At 44.0% G+C, this 14,707-nt stretch overlaps 1 protein-coding gene across 1 annotated transcript in view; it reads left to right on the top strand.

The window, feature by feature from the left end:
- Positions 1–14,707, top strand: part of PSME4 (proteasome activator subunit 4) — a 340,163-nt gene that overhangs the window by 277,894 nt on the left and 47,562 nt on the right. The window contains exons 30-35 of the mRNA XM_082250997.1: positions 2,005–2,058; positions 4,254–4,383; positions 4,996–5,077; positions 7,681–7,834; positions 8,207–8,276; positions 14,085–14,210. Coding sequence (XP_082107123.1) covers positions 2,005–2,058; positions 4,254–4,383; positions 4,996–5,077; positions 7,681–7,834; positions 8,207–8,276; positions 14,085–14,210 — 616 coding nt within the window. The remainder of the gene's footprint in view (positions 1–2,004; positions 2,059–4,253; positions 4,384–4,995; positions 5,078–7,680; positions 7,835–8,206; positions 8,277–14,084; positions 14,211–14,707) is intronic.

Below are 14,707 nucleotides of genomic sequence, written 5' to 3'. Positions count from 1 at the left end.
TGTCTGCTGAAAGTATAGGACCCTATTGTTGAAATTCTATGCTCTCTTGTAAGCTTGTACGAGACATTTTGTTTAACAAGTATATATGAACTTTGTTTCACCTTAAAAACAAGATGGACGCCATCCTGTTCAGAATCTCTTATATGCATAATATGAAATATACATGGCTTTTAAAATCATTTTTCTTTTTACCTATTATTATTTTAATCAACCCCCAATAACCCCGACATCTCTATAGCAACCATGGTCAAACGGTGCCTTCAGGTTTCTTCATGGGTGCCTTGGCAAAATGTCTAAAAATTGTACACAAGTCTGGATCAAGCCTGCCTTTTAGTTGCCACAGAGCAAAGCCACAGATTTTCAGTTTGCACCATTGCAACCTTCTAGCTGCTGGCATCTTAATGACCAGTGACATCATCGGCATATAAGTGGGACGTCGGGCGCCTACACAGCATTCTTGTTTGCCTCATGCCTGCCCTTCTCTGTCAGCACTGGGGTCATGTTAGCTGAGTGAAAGAAGATACTGAGAGAGAGGAGAAACAGTGGAACACTAGTCAGTACCAGTGTGCAAAAGTATGTTTTCTTTGGAACAATAAATCGCTTCTAATGGGGGGTGCCCTGTGTGTGGATGTTCCTGCATTATGTAAAACTATGTTACATTTTTGTACATTTTAGAATGGGGTGTCTCGAGATTGTGCAGAATTCTAAAAGGTGCCATGACTGAAAAAAAGGTTGAGAAAAACTGCTTCATAGGATAGATTTTTCTTCACTTTCTGTCCTGCAGCCGCAACAAGAATTGAGAGGAAAAAACCTGTAAAGTGGGGGAATTCCTGGCAGTCATCACGGTCACTGGAACTACTGTCACGGTTACCCCTCTATTCCTGTTCTGGTGACAACCCAAAATTTTGAATTTTCTATTACTCTCTCAGTCATAACAGTGAACAAGACAAATGGAGAGGGTGAATCTCTCTAACAATAACACAGACAGCTATAACAACCCGACAGAGGTCTAATCCCTCTCTACTATATCTAAAGAAAAAAAAAAGGTTTACATTTCAGCTATACTTTAAAGCACATATAAACCCCAAAGCAAATATATATATTTTATCTTACCAGTCCTTAGATATAGTGACTGCATTAGTTTTATTCCTGCTTTTTATTCCATATGTATGTGATTACTAGGTGAAAATAATACACGTCCTGTCTATTCATGGCTACCTTCATTTCTCCATTGTATCTATGGAGAGAGCCATGGTTGCCATCCAGGCTGAAATTCCAACATCTCTTCCTACCTTCAAATCCATTTTGAGGGGGGATTGGATGTTTATTGAAGGACGATTAGGCTGTTTGTGCTTTTTAGTCCAGGGCGCAGGAAGTGACAAAGTAACTGCATTCCCGGAAAGATCACCAGTCATTTTCTCTACTTTCTGATGTTCCAGGCCCCCCCCCCCCCCCCAAAAAAAAAAAAAAATAAAGGTCAGCAGCTACAAATAAGTAGCTGCTGACTGTTATTAGGGCACTTACCTGTCCAGAAATCCAGCCTTGCCCTCACCCGGGCCGATTTTTCAATCGGCTATCGGGGACTGGCACCACCATCTTGACGAAGGGAAACTGGCAGTGAAGCCTTGCGGCTTCACAGCCGGTCTCCTGCTGTGCATGCGCGAAGGACACACTGTCAAAATCAGGTACCAGCTCCCCTCAAAAGGAGCAACATGTGGCAGCATAGGGGGGGGGGGGAGAGAAGGCAGACAGACAGAGCTTCCCTTTTTGGATGGAGCTCTGCTTTAACTTATAAAAAGAAAAAAAAATGCAGCTACCACATCTGAGGACTTGGTTTTAATTTCTTAGTCTTTTAAGCTGCCCGTGCAGACAGCAATTTGGTTCGGAAATATGTTTGCATTACAAAGGAACATGGGGTGATCACATATTTTGCTTTGTCGGTAATGCAGATTTCTCTTCTATGGCTCCTGACTCCCCTTCTAACTTCTGACTTTCTCTTTGTAGGCATTATGAACGCTTAGTCGACACTTTGATCAATAGTGTTGCACAAAGAAACCTGTAAGTATCTAACTGTGGGGTTTATACTGTATATTTATGTTTAGAAAGATTTGTGTGCATAGAAAAACAATTTATTACAATGAAATGTGCAGCTCTCTCAATTTTAAGTGTATTCGGAAAAAAAATGTCACTTCCTAAAGGCTCCCCCCTACTTTCCTTCCTGTATAGGTAGGTACCTTACATTGTAACGCATCTGTTGATAATTTTATGTGTATTGGTTGCTTGCACATGGGATGTTCCTGCTATTAATTCTGAGGCCCCATATACACTGGGCGTTTAGCCCCGCTGCAGGTGGCTTTGGTGTTTTAGGTGCAGGCAGAAGGAGGTGGCTCTGGCGTTTGGGCGTGGACAGAAGAAGGGTGTCTCTGCCATTTGGGTGCGGACAGAAGGAGGGTGGCTCCAGGATTAAGGTGCAGGCAGAAGGAGGTGGTGCAGGCAGAAGGAGGTGGCTCTGGCATTTGGGTGCAGGCAGAAGGAGGGTGGCTCTGGCATTAGGGTGCGGGCAGTTGGAGGGTGGCTCTGGCGTTTAGGTTCGGGCAGAAGGAGGGTGGCTCTAGCGTTTAGGTGCGGGTAGGAGGAGGGTGGCTCTGGCGTTTGGGTGCTGGCAGAAGGAGGGTGGCTCTGGGTTTGGGTGTGGACAGAAGAAGGGTGTCTCTGCCGTTTAGGTGCGGACAGAAGGAGGGTGGCTCCAGGATTTAGGTGCAGGCAGAAGGAGGTGGCTCTGGCATTTGGGTGCGGGCAGAAGGAGGGTGGCTATGGCGTTTAGGTGCGGGCAGAGGGATGGTACCTCTGGCGTTTAGGTGCTGGCAGAAGGAGGGTGGCTCTAGCGTTTGGGTGCTTGCAGAAGGAGGGTGGCTCTGGCGTTTGGGTGCTTGCAGAAGGAGGGTGGCTCTGGCGTTTGGGTGCTTGCAGAAGGAGGGTGGCTCTGGCGTTTGGGTGCTTGCAGAAGGAGGGTGGCTCTGGCGTTTGGGTGCTTGCAGAAGGAGGGTGGCTCTGGCATTTGGGTGCGCAGAAGGAGGGTGGCTCTGCCGTTAGGGTGCGGGCAGAAGGAGAGTGGCTCTGGCGTTTGGGTGCGGGCGGAAGGAGGGTGGCTCTGGCTATTGGGTGCGGGCGGAAGGAGGGTGGCTTTGGCTGTTGGGTGCTTGCAAAAGGAGGGTGCCTCTGGTGTTTGGGTGCGGGCAGAAGGAGGGTGGCTCTGGCGTTTAGGTGTTGGGCAGAAGGAGGGTGGCTCTGGCGTTTGGGGTGGTGGAGAAGCACTTTGCACTTTATGGATTTTTGCACTGAAGTATCACCCACTGAGATTTTATGGACTATTTTTTGCACATTATTATAATATTTTTCATGGTATTTATTAATAATATTTTTATTGCTAGCACCTTCCACTTTTTTGCACTTTATGAACTATTTCTTTACATAATTGATTAATAGTAATATTGCTAGCACTTTGCATTTTTTTTTGCATTTTATGGACTATTTCTTCGCATTATTTATTATTATTTGATGTGATTTAATATTTGCGATTATTGTTGAATTATTAGCACTTTTTGCCGTTTTTTCTGGCTCAGCACTATTTGATATTTATTTATTATGTCTGTGTGAAATGGTTTACACATACAGTGTTGGCAGACGTATATCTATGCACTATAGACTTTATAGACCTTGTTTTTAGATTGCTCTGATTATCTGTTTCCAGATGTTTGACTGTGTATATTCTTGGCCCTTTTTCAAATGCAGTAATCTCTTTTAGGAGAAGGTGGAATGCAAACTCTTTGGCGGTGGTATAGCGGGTTTAGTGGAGGTGGATGCTGTGGATCCATTAGCTAAAGATGGCTGGTTTATTATTTACATTTCTCACCTGGAAGGTTGTGCAGGGTTTTGAGAAGAGCAGCACAGTGCAGATTTGTACTTCACAGGTTAGTTTAAAGGGGCACTGCCATGAGGGATTAATAGAGCGAGGCCATGCTAGAGTAGTCAAATTTAGCAGCAAGTTCAAAGGCTTTTTACAAATAAATACAAAAGAATAAAAAAAGGAAAACACTGCAAGCAAGCATTTCATTTTTCTGCACCTTTACCTGAAATTTAGTAAGTTGGTGACAGGATCTCTTATGTCTTATTAACAACAAAATTTTCTTAGAATAAAATGTTTTTTAGAAATACAATTGCAACCATATGTGACACTTGTGTCTTCATTTCAGCCCTTGGAAGTTTGAACACATTGGCATTGGGTTCTTGTCTTTACTCCTGAGGGATGACCATGTTCTACCTCTTCGTGCCATCAGATACTTGGTACAATGTCTGAATCACGATGCTCTTATTGTCCGCAAGGTACAGTTGTCATTCCATTCTCTCTTCTGTTAGGCCCCTTTCACACTGGCGGATTGATCGGGTCTGCCAGTCAGTTTTTTAGGTGGACCTGATCAGGCCATCCCTGGACACCCGCCGACATCCGATCTGATCCAATCCTGTCCACCAAAAAACGGATGGTGGATCCATTCCCCATCCATCTGGCAGATTGGATGCCAGTTGGGTGTAAATGGACAGGCGGTCTGTTTCCATCTGGCCGCCCATTGAAGAGAGCGCGCTGTGTCCGTGTCCGCTCCACTGATGCAGAGTGGACACGGACCTGTCATTCACCTGCTCAGCGGGAACCAGCAGAGAGATCCCCCACTGAGCTGTCAGATCCGCTGGCGGACTCCGCCAGTGTGAAAGGGGCCTTACCAAATTAAGGAATTCATATTTTTGTACACCCCCCCCCCCCCCCAAGTTGCTAATCTGGAATTAAGCATGCAAGTTCTTATGTTCATACTTCTGACAGAAAAAAACGTTGAATTGTTTTCTGAAGAGGTCACTGAGGTGACAGGTTTCCTTTATGTCATTATACAAGTGTGCATTCTTGTGAAATACGACATTGTGACTTGCTTTTCATTTTTCTTCTAGATGGCAATCTCTGCTGTAGCTGGAATTCTAAAGCAGCTAAAGAGACCCCATGTCAAAATGCCCATTTGCCCTTACACAATCAGTATGTATTTATATTTTTGGGAATTTACAATTTCAACTGTTGAATGGATTTATTGTCCCTTGACCTCAGGAAGATTTACTCCGCTTCACGACCAGACCATTTTTTTGCGATATCCCTTAACCCCTTCACGCTGACAGAACGCAAATATGCGTCTTTTAGACCCCAGATCCCTCCATATAGAGTACCTGTCACTGCCTATTACTGTCACAAGGGATGTTTACATTCCTTGTGACCGCAATAAAAGTGATAACATTTTTGTTTTTTAATAGGACAGTGTAAAAATCAAAAATAAATTGAGAAAAAAATTTAACGTGCCCATCCCTCCGTGCTCCCACGCAGAAGCAAATGCATACACAAGTCGCGCCCGCATATGTAAACGGTGTTCAAATCACACGTGAGGTATCGCCACGATCGATAGAGCGAAAGCAATAATTCTAGCACAATATCTCTTCTGTATCTCTAAACTGGTAACCGTTAACTTTTTAAAGCGTCGCCTATGGAGATTTTTTAAGTACCAAAGTTTGTCGCCATTCCACGAGTGTGCGCAATTTTAAAGCGTGACATGTTATGTGTTATTTACTCAGCGTAGCTTTCTTTTGGTGGTATTTGATCACCACTGGGTTTCTTATTTTTTTTCTCTATAAACAAAAAAATTCCGACAATTTCTTCGTAAATTTAGACTAATATGTATTCTGCTACATATTTTTGGTAAAAAAAAATAAAAATTCTAAAGGGTATATCTGCGCAAAAGTTAGTGTCTAAAGGCTTTGGGATGTATACTGGAGTTTTTAATTTGTATACTAGTAATGGCGGTGATCAGCAACTTATAGAGGGACTGGGATGTTGCGGCGGACAATCTCACACTGACACTTCTGACACTTTATGGGAACTAGTGAAATGAATACAGTGATCAGTACTAAACAAATGCACTGTCACTGTACTAATGACACTGGCTGGGAAGGGGTTGAAAGCATCATGGGCGATCAAAGGGCTGAATGTGTGCCTAACCAGTCTTTTTATGTACTCTGTGTGCTGTTTTTACTAGGGGATGTGATGGGATGTTTTGCAGGGAATGAAAATCCATCACATCCCCACTGTCAGGTTAGAGCTCTGCCTTGTCTCTCTCCTCAACGATCAGTGGGTGCCGGTGGACATCCATTGGCCGATGCCCACTGATCGGCTTCTGCTGTGACTAATCACAGCAGAAGCGGTGGGATTCTGCACAGAACGGCCGCCCTGTAGCAGGACCTAAAAATGGAGATCAACTGAGCATGTGCAGAGCAGGATGAGACAGTGTATTACTGGATTTTTTTTCTTTACAAAAAGAAGCTTCAAACGTTATGAAGAAAAAAAATCTTGCATCAAAATAAATTGTATATAACTGACATGTGAGTAAATAGGTATTATCTTGTTATTAGGTTAGTTACAAAATACTTAGAATAAATCAGTAAAACAAAAATATTATAGTATGATATAGTAATCCTATATTTTTCTTCATCAATTTATGGTTGCCCTCAAAGGGCCGGTTATATCTTTAAGATTAAATGTCCAGAGCAGTCCACTCCCCCTTAACACCCTTGCATGAGAGGTGAAGAGGCCCCCCCACCACCACCATGAGAAGTCGAGAGTCACCCACCCTTACTTACCATGTGCTGCTGCCAGGAAGAAGTTGCAGGTGATTCTGGGATAAGGAAAGTGCAGGGTCTGGAGGAGGACCAGAGGAGGGCTGGAGTCCGCTTCCAGAGTCTGCTCAATGCTGAGACCAGGGGAGGCAAAGGCAAGGTGGTGGTGTGGCTGCACAGAGAAGTGCAGGATCTGTAGGAGGAGTTCTGCCCTCCTCTCTGCTGTGGACTGCTGAGAAGGGGGGGGGGGGGGGGCAAAGACTAGCCTTTCTGCAGCTGCACAGAGAAGCGCTGGATCTGGCAAAGGATTTCTTTCCTCTCTGCTGCCAACTACTGAGACAGGGGGGGTGCTGCAGGAGAGGTGCGAGGGCCACATGAAATGGCCTGGGAAGCCGCATTCGGCCGGTTGGCCTTGTGTGGGGGGGGGCAAAGACTAACCTTTCTGCAGCTGCACAGAGAAGCGCTGGATCTGGCAAAGGATTTCTTTCCTCTCTGCTGCCAACTACTGAGACAGGGGGGGGTGCTGCAGGAGAGGTGCGAGGGCCACATGAAATGGCCTGGGAAGCCGCATTCGGCCGGTGGGCCTTGTGTTTGACACCTGTGTGCTAAAGGTTCCAGCCTGAAGTGATCCAGCAGGACTTAATTTTCTGACTAACGTTCCACATTAAAGTGTAAGATCAGCTTTAGTACCTGATTGTTTGAACAGCGCACATGTGCAGTCCGCCCTCTCCTTTGGCTTAGTTCGGCTGCCGCAGCTAGTGAGGGAGAGGGCGCACTGCACACGAGGCAGAGGGTCTCCATTAGGCTGTTGAGATCTCCCTGTAGTGACTAATCTATGATCCATGTATTTTTAGTACAGATATTATAGATTACAGTACATTATTTTCTGAAAAGGGAAAAAAGTAAGGTAAACACTGCAGTTTTAACTTTGCATATGCAGTCACTGAAGACACTATATTCTTTCCCTTTAATCGGTGATAGGTGGATGTACCAAACCAGATGCCACCATTCCAGGGGACAGGCCTGACAACGAGTGGATACATTATGACAGTGCCAGCCTGCCAAAGACGAAGGAATCCTGGGAAGCCTGCACTTTTGTGGAGAAGACACACTGGGGATATTACACATGGCCTCGGTAAGCATTGCCTCTGTATCCTTGTGTTTGTACTTTTTAAACCATTTGTGTAACAGCTTAGTCCCAAATCTCTGGCTCTGATCGAACACGTGTTTGGTAGAATGTTCTACAAAGTTTGACTTCCTTTGATTTGGCAGTAACAAGCTGTTTGATTATAGCTCTGGACAGCTCTCTCAAGATCGCAAAATATATATCGTTGAAAAAAAAAAAAAATATCGCAATGTACTTTTATTCCAATATCGTGCAGCCCTAGTGTGTTGAGTATTGCTTTAAACTTGACTTAATTTCATATCTTGCAATTTATCTGGAAGTGCAGTAAATCCAACTGCAATTAACATACTGTGTATAAACATCACTTTGTTATCCATACAGAAACTTACTGGTCTATGCACCTTCTGAGAAACAGCCACAGCTGGGAAGACCTAGAGAGGACACGTCAGAAGTACGTATGTATGTGAATACTAACATTTACTAATATGCAGTACAATAAAGTCTATACAGTAGTTTAGAAGGATAAAGAAAGTCAAGAAGGTGTTCTTTAACCACTTAAAGTGGAGTTCCACCCTAAAATTATACTTACCTCCATCTTCTCGCTCCGGGTCACCTGAAAAACAAATGGATAATCGCAATATTTTTTTTTTTTTTTTTTACTTACCTGGCTTAGAAGAAAATATACTTACCTTACTTCCTCTTCCTCCCCTCGGCGGCCACGGCGATTCGTCACTTCCTGGCTTGCAATGATTCCTGGGAGCTGAACGTCATCGCTCCCAGGAATCAATGCGCCTGCACCGGCCCCAACGTCAGTTCCGGTGCAGGCGCCGTCATATCTTGCTAAACAGCTTCTGGGCATGCCCAGAAGCTGTGGATGGATGACGCTGCGGCACTGAAAGTGACGGCGGGGCCGGCGCAGTGCATCGTGGGACCGAAGAAGACGGAAGAGGACACAGAAGAGGATCGCGCTGGCTTCAAGCTGCCCACACCTGAGATGGCAGCGCTGGACAATACATTTTCAAGGTAAGTATTTCTTCTTGCAGGTAAGTGCAACCTGGGACAGTTCAGAGGCTATCCATTGTGGAATGCACTAGCCCTGACTGTCCCGGGGGTATTTTTATTTAAAAAAAATGTCCCAGGGTGGAACTCCGCTTTAAGGACCGGAAGGTTTTACACCCTTAATGACCAGGCATTTTTTTTTCGATACAACACGGCGTTATTTTAACTGATAATTGCGCTGTCGAGTAACGCTGTACCCATATAAAATTGGTCCTTTTGTTCCCACAAGCAGAACTTTCTTTTGGTGGTATTTGATCACCTCTGCAATTTTTTATTTTTTGCGCTATAAACAAAAAAAGAACGACAATTCTGAAAAAAAAAAAAAATTATTTTTTACTTTCTGCTATATAACATTCCCAATAAAAAAAAAATTTAAAACAAATTTTTTTAATCATTTTAGGACAATTTGTATTCTGCTACATATTTTTGGTAAAAAAAAATCCCAATAAGTGTATATTGATTGGTTTGCACAAAAGTTATCGCGTCTACAAACTAAGGGATAGATTTATGTCATTTTTATTTATTTTTTTTACTAGTAATGGCGGCAATCAGCGATTTTTAGCAGGACTGTGACATTGTGACAGTTCTCCTATTGTGAAAAAATATTAAACCCACGCTAAAGTGATGCAAACTAATGTCACCTGCAGCTGCTGCTCACTTAGGTAAAAAACCAAGAAATTTGTAAAATATTGAAAACCGCACTACTAGGCATATGAAAATACAAAATAAACATACATTGTAATATAGTAAAGTGCACTAGTGACAAAAAACTGGACCATTCAGTAATACTGATGATAATTAACCGGTTGCCGACCGCCGCACGACTATATACTGCGGCGGTCAGCCCCGGCCAGGCAGAGTGACCTATCGGTACGTCACTCGCCTGTCACTGACTTGCGAGCCTATCGCGGGCGGGCGGGCGCGCGCCCGCCGAGGCGCGCGCCCGCCGCGGCTCGTTCACAGGCAAGTCAGTGCGTGTGACCGGCGGACTCGATGTCCGCCAGTCACACTGCGATCGCTCCTGTGAAGGGAGAAAGACAGAGCAGCTTGTGTAAACAAGCTGCCTGTCAGTTCTCCCTGTGTAAAAGTGAAGATCTGTCCGTTCTACTATGTAGAACGGTTGATCTTTGCTTTTACACCAATAGGAATGTCCCTACACAGTTAGAATCACGCCCCTAGGACACACTTAACCCCTCCCTGTCCAATAAAGTTAACCCCTTCCCTGCCAGTGTCATTTTTGCAGTAACAGTGCATATGTATAGCACTGATTACTGCAGTAATGTCACTGGTAACCCCAAAAGTGTCAAAAATGTCAGTCAAGGGTCCGATCTGTCCGCCGCAATGTCGCAGTACCGAAAAAAAAATCGCAGATCGCCACCATTACGCGTTAAAAAAAAAAACACCAAAAATGACAAAAATCTTTCCCTTTGTTTGTAAACGCGATAACTTTTGCGCAAACCAATCAAAATACGCTTTTTGCGATTTTTTTTACCAAACATAGGTAGCATAAAACAAATTGGCCGAAAAATGTTAAAAAATTTTGATTTTTACTTTTTTTTTTGGGGAATTTCATATAAAAAAATGTGAAAAATATTGTTATTTTTGCAAAATTTACGCTCTTTTTTTGTTTATAGCGCGTGATCAAAAAATCGCACAGGTGATCAAATACCACCAAAAGAAAGCTCTGTTTGTGGGAAAAAAAGGACGTCAAATTCGTTTAGGTACAGCGTCGCACGACCACGCAATTGTCCGTTAAAGTCACGCAGTAAAAAATCGCAAAAAAACCCCTGGTCCTTTAGCAGCCAAATCCTCCGGGGCTTAAGTGGTTAAAGTGCACTAGTGACAGAAATCTAATAACCTACAATCATATTAATGATAATACATATTTTAAGGTGCCGAAAAAATTTAATTAACAATAAATGTTCTAAAGTGCAATAAGTGCCAAAGTGCTAAATCCAGTGTAATCCAAAAAATATACATTCCACTCAAAGTGCTAACACAGTGCTTGAAGTGCTCCACACAAGTGTCAAGTGCTTCCAAAAGAGACTCTTTAGGGGATCCACTCACCAGACTTAGGATAAATCTGAGCCTTAAGTGTGCATCCAAACAGATAGTCAGTAGGGATGGATAGGGCAGCTGAGCCAATAAACCTCCAGCCTCAGATTTAGGATATCATACAGCCTCAGATCTGCAGTGGTTTTCCCCAGGATAACCAATAAGAATGGATGAGTCCCCAATACACCTCCAGCCTCTTCTATAATTCCTCCTTGCTCAGACGCTCAAATAAAAGAGGGAAGGAGCCAAAGATAGTGAAGCCCATAAGTTATTACATAAAATGATATGAAAACTACTCACAGAGGTGCCACGATGTCTGCGGAGCACCCTCGATTACTTCCCGGGGAGGGAGAACAGCGGTCTGCCGATGTAAACGCGGCAGACTGCTGTTCTGTCTGATGAACACAGGGATTACATAGTTACATAGTGGGTAAGGTTGAATAAAGACACCAGTCCATCCAGTTCAACGTGTGTGTGTGTGTGTGTGTGTATATGCATATGTGTTTAGGTCAATAGTAAATCCCATATCCCTGTACATTGTGATCATTAAGATGCCCATCAAAAAGTTTTTGTTTTTTTTTTTTTAAACTATTGACGCTCCCTGCTGGTACCACTGCTTGTGGCAGAGAATTCCACATCTTTACTGCTCTGACAGTAAAGAACCCTCTACGCTGTTTTTGGTAAAACTGATTTTCTTCAAACTTTAGTGAATAGCCACGTATCTTTTTAAACTGAGCAGACACGGACACAGCCTGCTCTCCTCTCTGAGATGTTGGATGGAAATGGAGCGCCTTCCATCGGATGTTGCCGCTCCATAGAGGACAATAGACGGTCTGATTGGGTCCGCCTGAAAAACTGACAGGCGGACCCGATCGGTTCATCAGTGTGAAAGGGGTCTTAAATGGGTTGTAAAGTCGGAAGGTTTTTTTATCCTAATGCTTTCTTTGCATTAAGATAAAAGGCCTTCTGTGTGCAGCAGCTCCCCACAGCTCGTTTAATACTTACCTGAGCCCCCTCTCTATCCAGCGATGTCCACGAGTGCCTCAGCCCTCCAGGACTCTCTCCAGATTGGCTGAGACAGTGGCTCCATTGGCTCCCGCTGCTGTCGATCAAATTTAGTTAGCCAATCAGGAGAGGGAGAGGCGGAGCCAAATGGCATCTCCTTGTCTGGATACGCAGCTCGGCTCGGGTGCCCCCATAGCAAGCTGCTTTCTGTGGGGGCACTCAACAAGAGGGAGGGGCCAGGAGCTCCAGCCAGGGACCAGAGAAGAGGGAGATCCGGGCTGCTCTGTGCAAAACCAACTGCACAGAGGAGGGAAGTATAACATGTTTGTTATTTTAATAGAAGAAAAAAAAAAAGAAGAGACTTTACAATCACTTTAAGGTTTTAACATCTTTTGGTTCTGGTGATATAAAATGCACTTTTAAGCACTCACTGGTGGAGAGGTTGCTACTTCCATACTTTTATTTATTAAAAAAAAAAAAAACTTTATGCCAGTCACATGACTCTGATGATGGGTGATCTTTTTCCGTTCGTAGGAAATAAACTTGCTGATATAGGCAGATAATCCAGTTTAAAGTGATTGTAAAGTCTTGTTTAAAAAAAAAAAAAAAAACATCCCTGCTCTATGCAGTTGGTTTTGCACAGAGCAGCCCAGATCCTCCTCTTCTCGGGTCCCTCTTCTGTGCTCCTTTCTCCTCCCTCCTATTGAGTGCCCCCACAGCAAGCAGCTTGCTATGGGGTTACCCGATCCGAGCTGTAGCTCCGTGTGTCCATTCAGACACGGAGCTCCCTTTCGGCCCCGCCTCTCCTGATTGGTTCACTGACTTTGACTGACAGCCACGGGAGTCAATGACGCCACGGTTGTATCTTAGCCAAGCAAGAGGGAGAGTTCCGGGACAGCCTAAAAACTCGTGGACAGAGATGGGGCACAGGTAAGTATTAGGGGGGATGCTACACATAGAAGACTTTTTATCCTAATGCATTAAGATAAAAAACCTTCTGACTTTACAACTCCTTTAAACCTTTTTTGCTTTCCCTGTTAGGTTGAACATTTTTATGTGTTTAAAAAGAAAATGAAATGGAAACAGGTTTACAGAGTTGATGATTTTAGACCTCATAAAGTGTTTTTGATGAAATGAGATTGCTTGATTTTTTGGTATGTTTGACTGCTGCGTTAAAGTGGTTGTAAACCTCAGACATGAAATATGAATAAAGCATATCCCTCTATAGTGTGTACTTGTCCCAATTCAGAGCACTAATGGCACTTTTCCACTGCAAGTACCGGCTCTGCCCTGCTTGGCCCACTTTGCTTTTCCACTGCTGGTACCGCATGGTATGCTGTTGGAATGGTTCGGTACGGTACGGTATGGTTTGCTTTTCCACTGTTTATAGTACTGATAAGTAGTGGGCAGGATTACTCTGTGGCTGCACTGCCTCTACTGCCGCATAAACAATGACAGTGATGATTATTGACCAATCACTGCCTTGTAGTGAGGACCAATCAGGCTGCATGGGAGGGGTTGTGGAATTTAGTACCGGTACGGTAGGCTTGGAACCACAATCGAGGTGGTACTGTTTTTCAGAGCCGTACCATTCGGTTCCATGCAGTGGAAAAGCGCCGCCGTATCGAACCGTTCCTACACCGTACCAGCAGTGGAAAAGCAAAAAAGCGAGCCGTACCATTCGGTTCCATGCAGTGGAAAAGCGCCATAAGTGTAATTTCTGTCTGCTGCACTATTCCTCTGCTATCAGCATAAATCCCTTCTGACAAGCTTTCCTGACACCAAAAGAAAAATGGTGATGGGGGAGGGAACTTCAGTTGATTGACATCCTCTGCTCTGCTCCTGTGTCCTGTGTGGAGGGGGGGGGGGTGTTCCTTCCCTCTAATTGGCTCTCAGAGCTCTCTGTAACTTCAGCTCTCCGCCCCTTTTTTTTTTGAGCACTCAATCTTTATGAATTCTGGATTTTGAACAGATGTAGAAAAGAGAAAACTCCAGATAAACGGGTACAACTTTGTAGGAGGATTTGTTTCATCTCTGTGCAGGCCAGTCACTTCACTGGGACTATATAGGGGTTTACAACCACTTTAACACGTTTAAATGTATGTGTATTACACGTATTGATTTCTATGCTTGCATGCAGGCTGAACAGATCATATATGATCATTTCACGGATGAGAAGTTTGTCAACCAGTTGGTAACATTTCTGTCTTTAGAAGATCGGAAGGGAAAAGATAAATTTAACCCTCGCAGGTTTTGCCTTTTTAAGGTAAGTGGGTTAGTCCAGAATATGTCATGAACAGCGAAGTGGGCCAGTCAAGAGTATGTTGTATGTCATGTACACAATAGTGTATAGAGTGGGAAAATCTGAAGTATGTTATGTACACCACAATGTATGGCTCTCTAGAGTATGCTATGTACTGCACAGTGTACTGATTGGGGCAGTCTGGAGTAAGTCACATACAGCACAGTGCTCGGAGCATGGAAGGCTGTCTGAGTTTGTCATGCACATCACACTGTATGGCAGTCTAGAGTATGTCATGTATGGGGCAGTGTACAGAATATTGGTATGCAATGCAGGACAGTGTACCAGGTTAGATGATCTTGAGTAGGTCACGTGCAGTACAGTGTACAGGGTGGGATGTTTTGGCAAATGTAACATACAACACAGCCAGAATTAGCACACTTTTTCTACCGTGTTTCCCCGAAAATAAGACCTACCCTAAAAGTAGGAACTACTGTTATTTTCGCGGAGGGCTGCAATAT

This window comes from Pelophylax lessonae, assembly GCF_965119305.1.
Source record: "Pelophylax lessonae genome assembly, chromosome: 3".
NCBI classification, from domain to species: domain Eukaryota; kingdom Metazoa; phylum Chordata; class Amphibia; order Anura; family Ranidae; genus Pelophylax; species Pelophylax lessonae.
Note: the sequence above shows the minus strand (reverse complement) of the source record. Positions and strands in the feature narration are given on the sequence as shown.